We start from the raw sequence: 20,702 nt of genomic DNA, 5'->3' as shown, positions 1-20,702 counted from the left end.
GTGTGGCGTTTTTTCTGTGACCTGAGGTCATGAGGAGCGTGGAAGGGCCGGGCAGTGAGCATGAGGAGCCTGGAGAATGGCAGTGAGAAATCTCTGCACAGTGAGTTGTGTGCGTCCCCGTCCCTCCATGAGCCCCTCACCCGGGCTGCCCAGGCACCACAGTGGGGACCCCCACCCTGAAGGGGGTGTGACCAGCTACAAACACCCATCAGACCCTCACCCAAGCTGGCCAGGCACCCCAGTGGGACCCTTCCCTGTTCTGGGACACCCTTAAGGGCAAACCAGCCTCCGCTCCGCTCTCCCCCCCCCCCCCCCCGCGCCCCCATGCACCAGGTCTCTATCTTATATAATAAAAGGGTAATATGCAAACTGACCCTAACTGCAGAACGATTGGGAATGACTGGTAACTATGACACACACTGACCACCAGGGGGCAGACGCTCAATGCAGGAGATGCCTCCTGGTGGTCAGTGCGCTCCCACAGGGGGAGATCTGCGTAGCCACAAGCCAGGCTGATGGCTGCCAGTATTGCGGTGGTGGTGGGAGCCTCTCCCGACTCCTCAGCAGTGCTAAGGATGTCCGACTGCAGCTTAGGCCTGCTCCCCACTGGCAAGTGGACATCCCCGAGGGCTGCTGGGCTGCCAGAGGGATGTCTTACTGCCAGCTTGGCCCCGATCCCCCAGGGAGCATGCCTAAGCCATCAGGTGGACATCACCCGAGGGGTCCCAGCCTGAGAGAGGGCACAGGCTGGGCTGAGGGACCCCCCACCAAGTGCACGAATTTTTGTGCACTGGGCCTCTAGTCTATATATATAAAAGCCTAAGCAACCAAACAACCGAATGACCTTTTGCTGTGATGCGCACTACCAGGGGACAGATGGTCAATGCAGGAGCTGTCCCTGGTGGTCAGTGCACTCCCACAGTGGGAGCGCCACTCAGCTGACCAACGGATGGCAGACACAGGGCTCACGGCTGGCTGCTGCAGCCCGGAGACCTCAGCAGAGCAGCAGCAAGCCTACCAAGCAATGGTGGTGGCAGGCCTAGTGGGGCCAAGATGAGCAGGAGCGCAGGCAGGAGTGGCAGGCGGCATTGAACTGCCGGTTTCCACCCGATCCCCCGATCCACCACAGGCTACGCCGAGGGACCCCACGGTTCACGAATCTGTGCACTGGGCCTCAAGTAAAATATAAACACTATTCAAGAGCCAGCACCTGTCATTTCACCCCACCAGAAACCTTCCAGCGTGAGCACACAGGGCAGGACTCCCATTTCTAAGAATGTGTAGCATTTTATTTACAGCCACCCGCTGCGTGGCTAGTCCCCTGCCCTGACAGGGAGGGTTGTCTGCGGGTCCTGCCTGACCGGGGTCAGCACAGCAGCAGCGCTCTCTGGGGCATGGCTGAGTGAGAGCCAACCTCAGCTAGTGCTGAACTTCAGACCATGTCCGGAGTCTTGGGACCATGGCCCACCTGTCCTGTTCGCTCATTAAACACAGCACAGACCGGGAGGAGTGGCGGAGACAGGGCTGTCCTGCCAGGGCTGGGCCTGGCCACGTCATTTCTTGCTCTTCCGTGTCCACTTCTTTTTCACATCTGGCTCCTGGCACCCAGGCACCTTTGCTCTGGCCCCTGCCTGAGGCTGCCGCCGCCTCTTGCGCGCTCCTCTCCTGCCATGGCCTCTGGGCTGTTCCGGGGGCGCAGTGGGGTCCGCCCCTGGACCCTGACGCCGCCTCTTTCTCTCTAATCTGGAACTCAGGTCTGCACGTGGGTCCTCCTGTTCATTTCTCCCTGAAACAGCAAGGCCACATAATGAGGTGCGTGAAGGCCTGGGCTACCTCACTTCAAGGCTGACCGAAGGTGCCAGCCCAGGGCAGCAGAGGGCACGAGAGCACCTGGCACAGAAGCACCGACAGCCTCAGGAGCAGACACGCACCAGCAGCCGGGGCCCCGCACAAGTGCGGACATGCTGGCTCCTGATACCAGAGAGGCAGCCTCAGAAAGAGCAGTGAGCACAGGATCAAGGCAAAGACATGACAGAGGGGCGGGCGGGCCCAGGCTCAGTGCACTGGGGCTGGCGGTGACGCTGGTGAGAAGGGACAGGCTCGGAGGCAGGGCTGGGAGCAGGGAACAGCCTGGTGCACCAGAGCCATGAGATGGCATTTGGGGTCCACTGGAGTAGGTTAGGTGCTGGAGTGGGCCCTGTGCCTGCCGCAAGGCCCAGATGTGAAACATATGAACGGCAGGGCCCTGGGCAGAGCAGTGGTGAATCGAGAGACGCTTCAAAGGGCACAGCCCATGTCACTGCAGCAGGCAGCCCCATGCCTGCTGGTCTGCAGTGGGCGCGGGGTCTGGGTGACAGTAGGAGAGTCGTCCTTAGTGAGGCTGTCGCATTCTCACCACAATTGTGTGGACAGCTGAGGAGGAGGGAGGAGGCAGGGGAAGGAAAGCCTCTAGAACAGCGGTTCTCAACCTGTGGGTCGCGACCGCTTTGTCGGCCGAACGACCCTTTCACAGGGGTCGCCTAAGACCATCCTGCATATCAGATATTTACATTACGATTCATAACAGTAGCAACATTACAGTTATGAAGCAGCAACGAAAATAATTTTATGGTTGGGTCACAGCATGAGGAACTGTATTGAAAGGGCAAGAAGGTTGAAAACGCCTGTTTAGAATCAAGGAGAGCGGTGAGGCGAACTGGTCTCACGGAGACACAGAGGATGAGGAGTGGATGGGTCAGAACCCACAATGCACACAGATGCACACAGGTTGGCCATCGAAGGAGAGAATAAGAGAGGGCCGGCCAGAGCAGGGAGCTTCCTCACCGCCCGGGCCCGGGTCACCTGCTCCTTCCCCGCCAGGCGCTGCGCCAGCTGGATCTCAGGGGGGAGCTGCACCCGCGGAACCATGGCGATCGCCACTGAGAAATCCAGGTACCAGGGACAGCGCCGCTGAACTTCGCCTGGTCGCGCGGTGTGACGTCACACGGCCGCGCCGGCCTGGCCCGGGCGCAATCTCTGACCACCAGCGCCTGGGAGGACCTCTCCTCGGCCGCACGCCATCGCCCCGTAGTAGCCGGACACCGCAATGACAGCTCTAGACAGTTGTAATTAAAAGGTCACTAAACCTGTGCCCGCCTTTCAGGGGGGCGGTAGTTTAACCTGGTTGAGGACAGAAGGTTCTTTAGCAAAGAAAGCCAGCGAGCACAGACAGAAGGAAATGGAAGGATTGGAGAAAACTCTGTGCCGCCCCCAGTGAATCTTTGATTCAGGGCGAAAGTCATCAGAAAATGGCACAAGGGCATAAGAAAGGTGGTCCAAGCTATCAGTCCCCACCCCAAGAGACGGCCACTATGGGCGGGCGGGGGCGTGTGGCCTCCCACGCAGCAGCCGCACCTGTGGGCAGTCAAACCTGACCCTCATCCAGCCTTCAGGGCTGCACCCAGCTGTCAGGACACAGGAAGGCTGAGCAGGGTGCACAGAAGACAGTCACCACCCTAGTCTGGGACAGTTCGCAAGACAATCGTCCTGATATCTTCACAGAGTTAAAGTCATGGATGAAGGAAGGAAAGAAAGCCTATATAAAGGAGGGGATGTATCCCTGTACATATTTGCATATACAAATCTTGACTGGATCCTGGTTCAAAGAAAAAGCTCTATGTCATTTGGGGGTCAACTGGGAAAGCTTGCATATGGACTGGATGTTGGATTATAGTGCAGAATAATTGTTTTCTTAGGTGTGACAATGTAGTGCTTATGTTCATGCAGAATGGACTCAGCAGATTTTTTCCTGTGAAGGGCCACGTGTCAGAGAACCCCAAACCTGTTGATCTAGGAGGCTACCAGGATGGAGCGCTATGATCTATTATGGCAAAGAAACAAAGCAAATCAGCACAGGAAAAGGCCATACAGAGGGACTCCAGGAGACACCGGGAGGAGGCTTCCAGAATCCTCTCCAGGTGGAGTCACACAGGGCACACTTACCGCCCCAGCAAGGAGCTGTGACAACACCTGTGAGATGTCGACTAGCAGGAAGCAAAATGGAGAAGCACCCACTTCCTTCACATTAGTGACTACAGGATAGTTAACATTTACAGTAAGTAAAGATGGTATGTGGGCAGCAGCATATGTGGTGCCAATGTGGCTATGCCTCCAAGGGGTTTGGAAAAGAAATTCACCCTGACTTGTCAAAGGTATCTGATCCTAGATGCATAAGAACAATGAGCAGGGCTGCTTACGGGAAAGATTGGCCTTTCACTAAGGAAGCTATAGGCCAGGGGTGGGTACACTTTTTGTGAGAGCGTGCCAAAACCGGCAAAATCTCTGACTCAAAATTTTTCTGCGTGCCAACCCTAATTTTTTGAGAACATGTAACACCTACTTCATATCTCTTAAGGTGTATGTATATGAAGAACCTTGAAGAAATAATAAAATTCATTCGAGCGACAAAAACACAGTATATGATGATGAAAAATGCATTTATTTTTTAATGTATACATGTACACGATAGTCCGACAGAAGACTTTATGACTCCATTTGATATTATCAGTGGGACTTTTGCTGCTGCATCACTGATGACAGAGATTTTACATCAGGTTTATATTTCGTGACCTGCAGAGATATGCACGAGCTACTACTTTCATCCGTCAGGCTACTCCTATTATGAGACTTAACAAAATTCATCACTGAGAATAAAGATTCACAAGCATATCTGGATGAAACGAAAACACTGGTCAGATCTAGAAAGGCAGGGAGAGTTAAGGCAGAGACATAAAAATTACTCTTCCCCTCTCTCGGCAATCCATGTCTATGGTCTTTAAGATAACTTGTTATGTAAAATTATTTATTTATCTAAGATGCACCTACACTGAATTTATCTGAAAAATAAAAAAGTCTGTATTAAGGAAGAAATTGTAAATGGAAGATTTTAAGAGATGGTTTCACGTGCCAGCAAAAGTTACTTGCTGGGGTCCAACCCCAGCAGGTCCAGGGGTTCCCAAAGGTGTAGACAGAGTCGGCGAAGAAGGAATGACACGGAGACAGCATTCAGTTCATCAGCAGCCTAGCCAGGATCTCCAGCCAGGATCTCCAGTCAAGTTCTGGTCTGGATCTCCAGAGAGGTTCTGCTTAGGATCTCCAGCCAGGTTCTGTGTCCATGTTCTCTTGCTAGGTTCTCCAGGTTCTCCAGCCAGATTCTGTAGCCATGTTCCCTTGCTAGGTTCTCCAACCAGGTTCTGTCCAGGTTCACTCACCAGGTTCTAGTCAGGTTCTCTTGCCAATTTCTGTAGTCAGGCTCACTCCAGGATCTTTTGCCATGTTCTCTCGCTAGGTTCTGTCTCTAGGTTCTGAGGTCAGTTTCTGTCCAGGATCTTTTGCCATGTTCTCTCCAGTGAAGTTCTTCTGTCTCTAGAGAACGTTCTGTGTAGGTTCTGTGCCTAGGTTCTGTCTCCTTCTTTCTGTCTTCTTACATCTGTATTTATACCAGTTGATTCCAATCCTATCAATCTCTATTTCAAAGGTTAGGGCGTTTCTTATCTCCATTCCAGGGAGTAAAGATTATGTAGTTTAAGCATGATTGTTCGTAGTTAAAGTGATTAATTACCCACCTGGCACTTAGTTAAGAGGTTTTATTCCCTCCCTAACTTCAGGGGAAAATCCCTACCTGGGGAAACAACCTTTCTCAGAGACCTTGGTTAAAACACATAGTGCCAAGAAGGTGAGCAAACATATTAAGAACAGTATGCCATATATGCCAGGTCCCTTGAAACAGCAAGCATGGACCGGCTCCCGGCAGTTACTGGCGTGCCATGTTTGGCACGCGTGTCTGCGGTTGCCCACCTCTGCTATAGGTCTAGGATGTGATTACCTGCATGACCTGCCCAGCTAGGAATTTATTTATTTATTTATTTATTTATTTATTTATTTATTTATTTTATTGCTTAAAGTATTACAAAGAGTATTACATATGTCTCCTTTTTTTCCCCCCCGCCCTTGACAATCCCCTGGCCTCCCCTACCCCCCAGTGTCTTATGTCCATTGGTTATGCTTATATGCATCCATACAAGTCCTTTGGTTGATCTCTTACCCACCCCCCTCCTCCCCTCCCACCCTCCCCGGGCTTCCTGCTGTAGTTTGACAGTCTGTTCGAGGCAGCTCTGCCTCTGTATCTATTTTTGTTCATAAGTTTATAATGGTCTTTATTATCCAGAAATGAGTGACATCATGTGGTATTTTTCCTTCATTGACTGGCTTATTTCACTTAGCATAATGCTCTCCAGTTCCATCCATGACGTTGCAAATGGTAAGAGTTCCTTCTTTTTTATAGCAGCATAGTATTCCATCGTGTAGATGTACCAGAGTTTTCTAATCCATTCATCTACAGATGGGCACTTAGGCTGTTTCCAGATCTTAGCTATGGTGAATTGTGCTGCTATGAACATAGGGGTGCATATATCCTTTCTGATTGGTGTTTCTGGTTTCCTGGGATATATTCCTAGGAGTGGGATCACAGGGTCAAATGGGAGTTCCATTTGTAGTTTTTTGAGGAAACTCCATACTGTCTTCCATAGTGGCTGCACCAGTCTGCATTCCCACCAGCAGTGCACAAATGTTCCTTTTTCTCCACATCCTCTCCAGCACTTGTCGTTTGTTGATTTGTTGATGATAGCCAGTCTGACAGATGTGAGATGGTACCTCATTGTTGTTTTGATTTGCATCTCTCGGATGATTAGTGACTTTGAGCATGTTTTCATATGTCTCTTGGCTTTCTGAATGTCCTCTTTTGAAAGGTGTCTATTTAGATCCTTTGCCCATTTTTTGATTGGATTGTTTATCTTCCTTTTGTTAAGTTGTTTGAGTTCCCTATAAATTTTGGAGATTAGGCCCTTATCAGATATGACATTGGCAAATATGTTTTCCCACGCAATGGGTTTTTTTGTTGTTTTGTTGATGGTTTCTTTTGCTGTGCAGAAGCTTTTTATTTTGATGTAGTCCCATATGTTTGTTTTCTCTTTAGTTTCCAATGCCCTAGGAGCTGTATCGGTGAAGAAATTGCTTCGGCATATGTCTGAGATTTTGTTGCCTTTGGATTCTTCTAGTATTTGTATGGTTTCCTGTCGTATATTTAAGTCCTTTATCCATTTTGAGTTTATTTTTGTGTATGGTGTAAGTTGGTGGTCTAGTTTCATTTTCTTGCATATATCTGTTCAATTTTCCCAACACCATTTATTGAAGAGACTATCTTGGCTCCATTGTATGTTCTTGCCTCCTTTGTCAAATATTAATTGAGCGTATTGGTTGGGGCTGATTTCTGGGCTCTCTATTCTATTCCATTGATCTATATGTCTGTTCTTGTGCCAGTACCAGGCAGTTTTGAGAACAGTGGCTTTGTAATACAGCTTGATATCTGGTATTGAGATCCCACCTACTTTGTTCTTTCTCAGGATCGCTGCAGCTATTCGGGGTCGTTTTTTATTCCAGATGAATTTTTGGAGAGTACGTTCTAGGTCTGTGAAATATGCCATTGGTATTTTAATGGGAAGTGCATTGAATTTATAGATTGCTTCGGGAAGTATGGACATTTTAATGATGTTGATTCTACCAATCCAAGAACATGGTATGTTCTTCCATCTCTTTATGTCTTCCTCTATCTCTTTTTTCAACGTCCTGTAGTTTTCTGAGAAGAGGTCTTTTACCTCTTTAGTTAAGTTTATTCCTAGGTAGCTTAATTTTTTTGGTGCAATGGTAAATGGGATTGCTTTTTTAGTCTCTCTTTCTGCACATTCACTATTGGTGTATAGAAATGCCATAGATTTCTTGGCGTTAATTTTGTATCCTGCTACATTGCCGAATTCTTTTATTAAGTCTAATAGTTTATTGATGGAGTCTTTAGGGTTTTTTAAGTATAATATGTCATCTGCAAATAAGGACAGTTTTACTTCTTCTTTTCCAATTTGGATGCCTTTTATTTCTTCTTCTTGTCTAATTGCAATGGCTAATACTTCCAGTAGTATGTCGAACAGGAGTGGTGTCTTGTTTCTGTTCTTAGGGGAAATGGTGTTAGTTTTTGTCCATTGAGTATGATGTTGACTGTGGGTTTGTCATATATGGCTTTTATTATGTTGAGGTATGATCCTTCTATTCCCACCTTGCTGAGAGTTTTTATCAAAAATGGATGTTGAATTTTGTCAAACGCTTTTTCTGCATCAATTGATATGACCATGTAGTTTTTTCCTTTCAATTTGTTTATGTGATGTATCACGTTTATTGATTTGCGGATATTGTACCATCCTTGCATCCCTGGGATAAACCCTACTTGGTTGTGGAGTATGATCTTTCTGATGTACTGCTGGATCCGATTTGCTAAGATTTTGTTGAGGATTTTGGCATCTATGTTCATGAGGGATATTGGCCTGTAATTCTCTTTCATTGTGTTGTCTTTACCTGGTTTTGGTATTAGGGTGATGCTGGCTTCATAGAATGAGCTTGGAAGTGTTCCTTCCTCTTGGATTTTTTGTAGTAGTCTGAGGAGGATAGGTTTTACTGCTTCCTTGAATGTTTGGTAAAACTCCCCTGTGAAGCCGTCTGGTCCTGGGCTTTTGTTTGCTGGAAGCTTTTTGATGACTGCTTCAATTTCTTCCATAGTTATTGGCCTGTTGAGATTTTTAGATTCTTCCTGATCTAGTTTTGGAATGTTGTATTTTTCTAGGAATATGTCCATTTCCTCCAGGTTGTCTAGTTTGTTGGAGTAGAGTTGTCCATAGTATTTTTTAACAATCATTTGTATTTCTGTGGGATCTGTTGTTATTTCGCCTCTATCATTTCTGATTTTGTTGATTTGGGTCCTTTCTCTTTGCTTCTTGGTGAGCCTGGCTAGAGGCTTGTCAATCTTGTTTATCCTTTCAAAGAACCAGCTCTTGGTTTCATTGATTTTCTGTATTGTTTTTTTTGGTCTCTATGTCATTTATTTCTGCTCTAATCTTTATTATCTCCTTCCTTCTGCTCACTCTGGGGTTTTCTTGTTGCTCTCTTTCTAATTCTTTGAGCTGTAGATTTAGATGATTTACTACCATTTTTTCTTGTTTGTTGAGATAGGCCTGTAGAGCTATAAACTTCCCTCTCAGGACTGCTTTCATCGTATCCCAAAGGTTTTGGATTGTTGTGTTTTCATTGTCATTAGTTTCCAGGATGTTTTTAATTTCTTCTTTGATCTCATTGGTAACGCAATCAATATTTAATAACGTGCTATTCAGCTTCCAAGTGTTTGAGTATTTTGAGTTGTTTTTGTTGTAGTTTATTTCTAATATTATGGCCTTGTGGTCTGAGAAGATGCTTGGTATGATTTCAATCTTCTTAAATTTGGGGAGACTTTGTTTGTGACCCAATATGTGGTCTATTTTTGAAGATGTCCCATGAGCACTTGAGAAGAACATATATTTTGTGGCTTTGGGGTGAAGTGTTCTGAAGATGTCAATTAAGTCCATCTGATCTAGTGAATCATTTAGGATTGCTGTTTCTTTGCTGAGTTTTTGTCTCCAGATAGGAATTTATGATTGAATCACCTTTGCGGTTACTTTCAGGCTCACCAAGCAGCGCCCAGAACTTGTCAGGTCTGCTATGTATCCTCTTTTTCATTCACACATTCATTCATTCATTCAGTCAGTCAGTCAGTCAGTCAATAATGACTGAATTTTAGTGGTCTCTCCTTCCCTTCCACGCCTGGCTTCCCACCCTTCCTTGAATTACAAACCAGGCTCTTCCGTGGCAGGTACAGGAAAAGCTGGCCTCTCCCACTTACCTGCTCATGGGCCACTCCCATCGGGGTTCTGCACGGAGCCTACAGAAGGCAAGGCTGGGCCTGCTCCTGCAGTCAGCACCCAGTGGTGGGAGAGGCCCAGCATCCCCTGAGGTGCAGCCCTGGATGGGGGAGGGGTGCAGCTGGAATGCCACTCCTACCCCAACCTGAGGCCCTGGGAGGCATCTCATCACTGGACTCCTTTGTGCCTCCTCTGCTCACACACATCAGCCCTTCACTATGTCCCTGGGTCACACACTGGAGCAAGGTGGGTGCAGGACCAGGTCTTGCAGATGAGAAGTGCAAAGCAGTCCCATGCACTGGGGAGTGAGGCCAGTCAGGCCTGGTCCTGGACTCCAAGATGCCCTGGCAGTCTCTGTCCCCCAGCTCCTTCTGGAGTCCAGTGGGCACAGACTTCTCTCCCTACTGCTCTTGGGGACTCTCAGGTCCAGCTCCCACTCATCTCTGGGTCTCCACCACCTGGATCCTGCCCTGCAGGGGGTGTGGCAGCGGAGGTCATAGCTTCCAGAGCTAAGGCCTGGGATGTGGGTTTTCAGCTTCACAGGGAGGAGGACAAATCACAGGAAGATGGAAGAGCAGATGTTTGGTAACCTGCTGTCTGCCCTGCCATGCAGGTGAGTCTCAGATTTAAAAAAAGTTATCTCTGCTCTTTGCTCTCTTTCTGGATGAGGCTCCCTACCTACATGATTTTAATATAATCATTTTATTTTTTGTTCCCCCCTTTATTTTAGAGAGAGGAGGGGAGAGGGAGAGCAAGAGAGAAACATCAACGTGAGAGAGAAACATTGATCAGTTGTCTCCAGTTTAGGGCCCAGGGGGATATGGAACCTGAAGTTGAACCCAGGACCCTTTGGTGCACAGGAGAAAGCTGCAAAGGACTGGCCACCCCGGCCAGGGCCTTCCCTGAATGCCATGAGGGAGAGGTGGGAGTCCTCCCCACCCCATGGCTGGGTCTTGATCGCCCTCCTCTCGACATAATCCACAAGCGAAAGTGGCATCTTTTGGAGGCGCGCAGAGCCGGGTACCCCCCCCCCACCCCCCCCCAGCGTGTCTCCATGGCCAATAAGACCAACACGAAACAGGGCACATGCCTGCAGCGCAGGCCAGTGGTTCCCAGGCGGCGCCCTCTGCTGGTTCAAGGTTGTGCAAGACACAGGTCCCTCGCCCAGCTCTCCCCACCCTACCCCACTCCTATGCCCCACCCCACCCACCCCACCCCTAAATGGCGTTGCCCTCGCCCCCGACCTTCCCACTGGACAGCCCTCCTCCCCGCCCCCGCATGCTTCCGCCCCTAGTCACCTGAGCCCAGGACTTACGACAGAGGGCCATGCTCACAGTTAAAACCCTCGCTCTGCCTTCCCTGTTAATCTCACTCGCAGGCCATTGCTCTGTGCCCGCGGCTTTCCCTTCTGTGACTGCTGCTCCGTGCCCGCTGCTCCGCCATGAGCCTTACAATTAAGGGTGCGCCCTCTGAAACCCGGCCCGCCACAGCCAAGATCCAGGCCATCGCAGACAAGGTAGGCGGCCAGGTCCCCCTAAGCCCGGGTCGGGTCCCGCCCTGTCCGCAGAGGGGCAGCGCCCGCCGGGACGCGGAGGGTATTGAGCTGGGACAGGGACCCTGGGCCTCGGCGTCTAGAGGGAAGGGCCTGGTGTGCTTGTCCTCGGGGGTTCCAGTCAGTGAACGTGGGGCAGCGTCTGCAGGGGTCCTAACTTCCGCCCTGCCTTATTCCAGTGCTCCTTGTGCAAGTAAAACAAAAACAGACACCAGGCTGGGATGCAGAGGCACAGCCTGGTTCAGACCTGGGCAGCGCTTGACTCCTGTGCCTCAGTTTCCTCATCTGTAAAGTGGGCATCACTGGGGGGCCTTCACCGAAGGTTCTGGGGAAGGTGGGATGGTGGGGCCACAGGAAGGCTCAGGTTCTGAGAAGACACAGAGTCCAACAAACCTGCTGCTTCCCTAACCCCATGGTCGGCAAACTGCGACTCGCGAGCCACATTCGGCTCTTTGACCCCTTGAGTGTGGCCCTTCCTAAGCCTTAGGAGCACCCTAATTAAGTTAATAACAATGTACCTACCTATATGGTTTAAGTTTAAAAAAATTGGCTCTCAAAAGAAATTTCAATCTTTGTCCTGTTGATATTTGGCTCTGTTGACTAATGAGTACGCGACCACTGCCCTCACCCGAAAGAACCCCCCCAACCCACCCACCCATTTGCTCAGGTGGATTAGACCATCTGACCACAGTTAAGGACGGTGAGTCCGTCCCATGAGACTTTGAAAATGAGGAATCTGTAGGGACTGTGTGGTGAGCCAGTGGGGGAAGTTCCTCTCCCACACTGCTCCGGAGCCCAGCCTCTCCTGATGTTCCCGGGTTCCAGGCCTAAGGAACTCCTCACTTGCTGCGTGAACTGTGAATGTGCATCAGCTCAGCAGAGAGGAGTGGCTGTCTCGGGGCTCCCTGATGTGGTGCTGTCACTTGAAAGTGACAAGTAAGAGGGCGGTCACCATGGCCGCTGGGAGGCAGTTCTGAGGGTGGGGCTTGCCTGAGGCTACTAGAGGACAGGGCAGGGACACCCTCTTGCTGCCTCTGGTACTGATCCTTCCCCAGCTCTCGGCACTGCAGGTGTGGAGAACAGGCCAGAGGGGGAGCCCTGGCCAGAGGGCGTCAAAGCCCCAAATTCGGGCTCAGCCTCCTCAGGTAGTGCCCACCAGTCCCGACCTGGGCCTTCCCTGGCCTCTGCCGTCTCCTGGCCCCTTGGTGGTGGTAACTGGCAACTTCCTCACCATCCCCAGGCCTTTCCTGCTCCCCTTGGCTCTAGTTCAGCCCGTCTTTCTCCCGGTCCACAGTACGATCAGTGAACTGTCACACGGGCAGGGCCTGGAGGCTGCCACATGCCCAGTCCCATCGCCTGCATTTGGGTCTTCTCACCATTTCTGCTCTCCTGCCTCCACTCCTGAAACAGGCCAAGAGGGAGGCCATTTCTTCCCAGACTCCCGTGTGTGTTTGTGTGTGTCACTCATCCCCCTAGGCTTGTCCACCATCTGCAGGGTCAGATCCCTGCGGAACAGACATGGCACCTTGCACGACAGGTGAGCACTGAGACACAGGTAGGCCTGCAGTGAGAACCCTGCCGGCCCCATGCAGAGGGCAGCAGAGGGGCAGGAGGGACCTGCCTTCTCCCTTCCTGACGCTCCCTCCTGTCAGCTGCTGACTCCACTCTCCCTCCATTCTTATCCCTGGTTAGGGCCCCTCCCTGAAGGCGCGGGCAGGCCACAGGCCTCCTGCCGGCCACGGGTTTGACAGGCTTGGTCCTGATTGCGAGGAATAATCCGTAAAGGGTGGCCTTAGAGGTCAGCTTGTAACATCTGACATGAGGCCGCAGCTCCCGTATCCGTCGCTCTTGCAGGAAGGAGACACTGAGTTCCCCTCTCTCCTGCCCCCTAGGTGAAGTCCCAGCTGGAGGAGAAGGAAAACAAGAAGTACCCCACTTTCAAGGCCACGGAGTACAGGAGCCAGGTGGTCGCGGGGACTAACTACTTCATCAAGGTGGAGTGTCCGCTACAGGGGTGCTCATGCAGATGTGGGGAGATGGGGGACTTATAGGGGCTAAGACAGGAGTGCTTATTGGCGTTCCTGTAGCATTGGCTGGTGTGGCTCAACGGATAGAGCGTCAGCATACTCACCAAAGGGCCTTGGGTTTGATTCCCGGTCAATGGCGGGTACCTGGGTTGCAGGTTGGATTCTTGGCCTCAATTGGGGTGCACGCAGGAGGCAATCAATCAAAGTATCTCTCCCTCTCTCTTTCTCTCTAAAAAATCAATAAAGATATTTTTGAAATAATTAAAGGAGTGTGCATGCACTCCTGCAGGCCTCCATAGAGGAGAGGACTGAGCCTTCCGGGCCACTAAGGGCTCTGAGGAGGGAATGTAGCATGCCAGGGGTGCTGGCTGGGGTGCTGGGCATCTGCTATGCCCTAAGGAGGAAGATGGGAATGTCACCACCCTAGTGGTTGATGTCCTGAGGCAGTGGTTCTCAACCTTCTGGCCCTTTAAATACAGTTCCTCATGTGGTGACCCAACCATAAAATTATTTTCGTTCCTACTTCATAACTGTAATGTTGCTACTGTTATGAATCATAATGTAAACATCTGATATGCAGGATGGTCTTAGGGCGACCCCTCTGAAAGGGTCGTTCGACCACCAAAGGGGTCACGACCCACAGGTTGAGAACCGCTGCCCTGAAGGGACTGGGCCTCCAGGCTCTCAGGGCCTTTCTCACACAGTCCACCAGGCACAGGGACTTGGGGTCAGAGACAGCACCTGCCCCCCTCACTCGACTCTCTTTGCAGGTTCAAGTTGCAGATGATGACTTCGTGCACCTTCGAGTGTTTGAAGGTCTCACCCAGGAAAACGAGGCCCTGGCCCTGCACAATTATCAGACCAACAAGACAAAGCAGGACGAGCTGGACTATTTCTAGTTCTGGGTTTTGAACTGAACCTTCACCACGTGGTTCTCTGTCATGTGTTCGCGTGTTGGGGTCAGAAATGAACGCCGTCTCTATGCTGTGCCACTTTCGCTGGAGAGGCTGCTCTGCACCAATCTGGTGTCTCTGCTTCTGACTTTAACAGCGTGATTTTCCTCCCAATCAATGATCTTAACTAAATTGCTTTCCAAGAGGGCTTAGATGATCCCTAAATAAATACATTTTTAAGTTTTTGCAAATTTCTTCCTTTGCTGTGGGTTTTGTTCTTCATCTGAAACCATAACCACCGTATAGACGTGTTTACAAAGGTCTTTCCAGGCCACGCGCCGGGCCTGAGACCCCCCACCTGAGGGGCTGCCCCAGGTCCCAGCCAGTGGGTGGTCTACCCGGGGCCCCAGGCGTCGCTCCAACTACAGCTCTGGACTCTGCGTCCTGTCTCCAGGCCTCGGGTGCCCCCGTAAGTAAAAGTATTCGAGTAAACCCGGTTCTAGACCATGAGTTCCAGATGTGCTCAGTCACACTGTTTCAGTAGCAGCAATGACATGGCAGGGACCAAAGTGTTGAGCAATCCTGCTGCACAGCTGCTCAGAACCGGCGGCCTGGGAGGCTGTGCCGCTCATCCCCTGGGCTGTGAGCACCTGCTCAAAGCCTGAGCCTCTGGAAGGGCCTGTTTCAACAGGGTCCTGCCCGTCAGTGCGGTCAGTGCCTGTTTGGTTTGCCCCATGTTTGTGTGAAATAGCTTGAAAAGAGGGCCCCTGACATCATAGGAGTAATGACTGTTGGGTGAAATTTTTATCTGTGTGGCACAGGGACAAGGTAGAATATGTGTTCCTGAGGGTTAATGTCGGTCTGACATTCCTGAAGCCCACTCGGCTCCCCTGGGGCATGTGGCATTGTGTCTGTGTCCTGAGATCATGAGGAGCGTGGAAGGGCGGGGCGGTGAGCATGAGGAGCCTGGAGAATGGCAGTGAGAAATCTCTGCACAGTGAGCTGTGTGCGTCCCCGTCCCTCCATGAACTGGAAGAATAAAACTTTCATAACACCCTCTTCGTGTCAAGCAACTCTGCACTGAACAGAAGATGGAACGCAGTTCCCACCTGGAACTTTCAGGGACCGGCAGGCGGAGACGGCATGGAGACTGGAGACGGCTAAGCAGAGCTGACAGCCATGCCCTGCTTGCCTGGTTAGAAATGGGTGATTGCTTAACGGGTGTGGGTTGTGCCCAGGGTGATGAGGCATCTGTGACAGGAAAGGGGAGACAGTTACACAAGGCTGGGAGGTACAAATGTCCTGGGATGTGAAATTGAAGTGACTCAGGTGTACTTCCTTCCTGTGAATTTCACCTCACTAAAAACATGGCACAAGACAGTCAACCACAGCCAGTCAGGGGGACCCCTTGGCAGAGGATTTGGGGAACCAATGCTGGGCTTGCACTCTTCCATCTGCCCAGCCTCTCCTCTGCCCACCCTGGGCTCTGGGTGCTGACCTGTGGGTTCGCTCTCACCATTCGTTCCCCAAAACTTGCTGCAGGGACCACCTCGGGGTCTCCTGGCAGCGACCCCTCTTCTACAGCATGCTTTTTGGGTTCTGGTACTTGGCCTGCCAGTGAGCCCTTCAGGCTAAGCTGGTAATGGTACCCCTTCCCTCCATGTCCCCCTGGGGGTGCTGACCACCCCACCCCTTTTACTGAGCACTCAAGTCACTGGTCAGTGCCATCTATTTCCCCAGCACCAAGAAGACAGCGACAAAGGGACCCGCCCACCCTTGAGAGTCACAGGCCCTAATTCTCCAGCTGTCCAGGCAGGGACCGCTAAGCAGCACAGGGCGGTCAGAGTGGGTTTGAGAAGCAGAGTCAGGCGCTTCAGACACAAAGCAGATGCCGCGACCTCCCGCCCTCTCCTTGCCTTTCTCACAAAGCCTGCTACTGGTAGATGACCTGAGGAGTTATCTACAAATTGTGGGAGGGTGTATAGTACCTGCTGGGCTAGGAGCACCAGAGCTGTCACCACCCAGGTGTGAAGGAATTAGAACACAGAAGGGCAGTGACACCTGATTGATGACTAGAGCTTGTCCTTACAATCTAGCAGGGATGGGCCAGGAAAGAGAGCCCCACCCTCCTGATCCCAGGGCAGGTCTTGCAGGAACCCGGAGTGGGTATGGCACCAGAGTGGACTGGCAGGGAGGGTACTTGGTCCATGATAAGCAGAGCAGGGCAGGCCCTTTCTTTAAGAGGGAGATATTTGCCCGGCCAGCATGATTCAATGTTTGAGCATTGACCTATGAACCAGGAGGTCTGCTTGATTCTCGGACAGGGCACATGCCAAGATTGCTGGCTGTATCCCCAGTGGGGGTGTGTGTAGGAGGCAGAGAATCGATGATTCTCATCATTGATGTTTCTCTCTCTCTCTCCCTCTCTGAAATCAATAATATATATATATTTATTTATATTTATAGTATTCTAGAGGCCCAATGCATGAAAGTTCGTGTAAGTAGGCCTGCCTTCTCCTGGCTGCTGGCTTCGTCTTCCCTCTGTCACCCAGGACATGGGCTTCCCTCCGGCCGCCTGCAGGCACCTGGGACCTTGGCTTCCCTGGCAGCTCCAGCATCGTCCAGACCTCTGGTCTACTTAGCATATTACGTTTTTATTATTATAGACTAGAGGACCAGTGCACAAAAAATTGTGCACTTGGTGGGGTTCCTCAGCCCAGCCTATGCCCTCTTGCTGTCCGGCACCCCTCAGAGGATGTCCACCTGCTGGCTTAGGTCCACTCCCTGGGGGATCAGGCCCAAGCTGGCAGTCAGACATCCCTCTGGCAGACCAGCAGCCCTTGGGGGATGTACTCTTGCCAGTAGGGAGCAGGCCTATGCTGCAGTTGGACATCCTTAGTGTTGGTGAGGAGGCGGGAGAGGTTTCCACCACAGCTGTACTGGCACCCATCAGCCTGGCTTGTGACTGAGCAGAGCTCCCCCTGTGGGAGCACACAGACCACCAGGGGGCAGCTCCTGCACTGAGCATCTGCTCCCTGGTGGTCAGTGTGTGTCATAGTGACCAGTCATTCACAGTCATTCTGCTGTTAGGGTCAGTTTGCATATTACCCTTTCATTATATAGGATAGAGGTCTGGAGCATGGTGGGGGCTGGGGGGTTTGACCTGAAGGGTGTCCCGGATAAGGATGTGGGTCCCACTGGGCTGCCTGGCCAGCCTGAGTGAGGGGCTGATGGGTGTTTGCAGGCTGATCACTCCCCCTTCAGGGTGGGGGTCCCCACTGGGGTGCCTGGCTAGCATGGGTGAGGGGCTAATGGCTGTTTGCAGACTGGTCACACCCCCTTCATGGTGGGGGTCCCCACTGGGGTGCCTGGCCAGCCTGGGTTAGAGGCTGATGGCTGTTTGCAGGCTGATCAAGCCCCCCCACCCAGTGGGGACCATCACCCTATGGAGGTTTAGCTAGCCTGGGTGAGGGGCTGATGGCTGTTTTCAGGCTTGCCACACCCCCTTAGGGTGGGGAGTCTAACTAGGGTGCCTGGCCAGTCTGGGTGAGGGGCTTAGGACTGTTTTCAGGCTGGCCAAGTCCCGTGATGGAAGCTCCCAGCCTCTCCTTTCTTTCTTTCTTTCTTTTTTTTTGTTTTGTTCTGGGATTTATTTACCTTCTATAATTGAAACTTTGTAGCTTTGAGAAGAGCTCAGAGCTGGCTAGGGCAGCCGTGAGGGAAGCCTCCTGCTTTCTCTAGCTCCGTGGCCACGGCCAGCTGAAAGCAGGTATCTGGGGTTTATTGACCTTCTATAATTGAAACTTTGTTGCTTTGAGTTGAGCTCAGAGTGGCCGCCGCAGGGGGGAACCTTGGCTTCCTCCATCATTGGGGCAACCAAGCGTCCTGCTTGCTCCAGCTCCGTGGCTGCTGGTTGCCATTTTGGTTGGGTTAATTTGCATATAGTCGCTCTGATTTGATGGTGGGCATGGCTTAAGGTGTAGCAAAGGTATGGTCAATTAGCATATTTGTCTTTTATTTGTGTGAATTATTATTATAGATATGGTCTTTTTTTAAAAATACATTTTTATTCATTTTAGAGAGGAAGGGAGAGGGAGAGAGAGATAGAAATATCAATGATGAGAGAGAATCATTGATTGGCTGCCTCCCAAACGCCCCCCACTGGGGATTGAGCCCGCAACCCAGGCATGTGCTCTTGATTGGAATTGAACCTGGGACCCTTCAGTCTGCATGCCGATGCTCTATCCACTGAGCCAAACCAGCTAGGGCACATATAGGCCTTTTATTTATTTATTCATTTATTTATTTATTTATTTATTTATTTATTTTAATATATATTTTATTGATTTTTTTACAGAGAGGAAGGGAGAGAGATAGAGAGCCAGAAACATTGATGAGAGAGAAACATCGATCAGCTGCCTCCTGCACACCTCCTACTGGGGATGTGCCTGCAACCAAGGTACATGCCCTTGACCAAAACTAAACCTGGGACCTTTCAGTCCGCAGGCTGACTCTCTATCCACTGAGCCAAACCTGCCAGGGCACATATATAGGCCTTTTAAAGATGTTCATTTTTTTAAAATTAAATCTTTATTGTTCAGATTATTACGTTTGTTCCCTTTTTTCCCCCCATAGCTCTCCTCCACCCAGTTCCCACCCCTCCCTCTGCCCTTACCCCCCCGTCCTCATCCATAGGTGCACGAGTTTTGTCCACTCTCTTCCCGCATCTCCCACACACCTTTCCCCCACAAGAATAGTCAGTCCATTCCCTTTCTATGTCCCTGATTCTATTACAATCAACAGTTCATTCTGTTCATAAGATTATTTATTCACTTGATTCTTAGATTCACTTGTTGATAGATGTGTATTTGTTGTTCATAATTTGTATCTTTACCTTTTTCTTCTTCTTCCTCTTCTTAAAGGATACCTTTCCGCATTTCATGTAATACTGGTTTGGTGGTGATGAACTCCTTTAGCTTTTCCTTATCTGTGAAGCTCTTTATCTGACCGTCAATTCTGAATGATAGCTTTGCTGGATAAAGTAATCTTGGTTGTAGGTTCTTGGTATTCATCACTTTGAATATTTCTTGCCACTCCATTCTGGCCTGCAAAGTTTCTGTTGAGAAATCAGCTGACAGTTGTATGGTTACTCCCTTGTAGTTAACTGAGTTTCTTTCTCTTGCTGCTTTTAAGATTCTCTCTTTGTCTTTTGCTCTTGGCATTTTAATTATGATGTGTCTTGGTGTGGTCCTCTTTGGATTCCTTTTGTTTGGGGTTCTCTGCGCTTCCTGGAGTTGTAAGTCTATTTCTTTCACAAGGAAGGGGAAGTTTTCTGTCATTATTTCTTCAAATAGGTTTTCAATATCTTGGTCTCTCTCATCTTCTGGCACCCCTATAATTCTGATGTTGGTACGCTTGAAGCTGTCCCAGAGGCTCCTTACACTATCTTCGAATTTTCGGGTTCTTTTTTCATTTTACTTTTCCGGTTGGGTGTTTTTTGCTTCTTCGCATTTCAAATCTTTGCCTTGATTCTTGCACTCCTCTGGTGTGATGTTGGGAGTCTGTATAATATTCGTTATTTCAGTCCTTGTATACTTAATTTCTAGTTGGTTCTTTATCATAACATCGAGGGTCTCATTAGATTTCTTGTAGATCTCAATAAGTTTATCAGCGGCTCCTAGACAGTTCTTGAGAGACCTTAAAAGTGTGGTTCTGAACTCAATATCCTCGATTGACAATTTTGTCCTGTTTCTTTGTCTCCGCATTTTTTCTGCTTTCTTGGTGCACCCCCTAGTGGTCTTTGTGTGCAGTCTTGTTGTAGTTAAGCCTTGATTGTTGTAGTTAATACTGGGGGGATTTGACCTCCAGGCCAACTGGCTGTGAGAATCAGCTGTGTCTGCAGTGGGAAAACTTCTGTCCTCTGGGGAGGTGCTAATCTAGCCTTTGCCTGAGGCTATCCGGCAAATGGCTCTGTGCAGGGCTTGGGCGGGGCGGGTCGCATGGGATAAACAGGGCTGGTGGGGGAGCAGTTATGGCTGCTCTCAGTCCCGTCCCCAGAGGCTCTGCCTCTCAGAGTCCCAGCAACCGCTGCAAACCTCAGAGAGAAAGCTGCCCTCGCGTTACGACCGATGCCAGACAGTCCCGCTTCTCCCGTTTGAGTCTGGGTCCCTAGAGACTCGTCCAGAACTGGAGCTCAGGGCCTGAGCCTCCCTCCTGATTGAAAACGCCATCCGCGCCCTCCGCCAGCAGCCCACTCCTCGCACATCTCTGCACCTTTGTATTTTCTGCACTGCACCTCCTATGAGTCTCGGTATGCTGTTCTCTTACTTTCTAGTTGAAGAATTTCCCCATCAGCCAGCCTTCCTGTGGTTCTGGGCGATGTCTGTTCTGTGTTTTAGTTCTATTTTTGAAGTGGTTG

The 20,702-nt window shown here is 50.3% G+C and overlaps 1 protein-coding gene across 1 annotated transcript; it reads left to right on the top strand.

The window, feature by feature from the left end:
- Positions 1 to 11,144: 11,144 nt before the first annotated feature.
- Positions 11,145 to 14,532, top strand: LOC308516437 (cystatin-B-like). Its single transcript, XM_081087396.1, has 3 exons — positions 11,145 to 11,328; positions 13,257 to 13,358; positions 14,162 to 14,532. Exons 1-3 carry the CDS (start codon positions 11,254 to 11,256, stop codon positions 14,288 to 14,290), a joined length of 306 nt encoding a protein of 101 aa, XP_080943522.1. The 5' UTR covers positions 11,145 to 11,253; the 3' UTR covers positions 14,291 to 14,532.
- The last annotated feature ends 6,170 nt before the right edge of the window (positions 14,533 to 20,702 follow it).

Source organism: Myotis nattereri (genome assembly GCF_964212035.1).
Source record: "Myotis nattereri genome assembly, chromosome: 3".
Lineage (NCBI taxonomy): Eukaryota > Metazoa > Chordata > Mammalia > Chiroptera > Vespertilionidae > Myotis > Myotis nattereri.
Note: the sequence above shows the minus strand (reverse complement) of the source record. Positions and strands in the feature narration are given on the sequence as shown.

Coding starts and splice junctions, on each gene's coding strand:
- LOC308516437 (XM_081087396.1), top strand. CDS start 11,254: ATGAGCCTTACAATTAAGGGTGCGCCCTCTGAAACCCGGCCCGCCACA. Junction 11,329..13,256: donor TCCAGGCCATCGCAGACAAG/GTAGGCGGCCAG, acceptor CCTGCCCCCTAG/GTGAAGTCCCAGCTGGAGGA. Junction 13,359..14,161: donor GGACTAACTACTTCATCAAG/GTGGAGTGTCCG, acceptor CTCTCTTTGCAG/GTTCAAGTTGCAGATGATGA.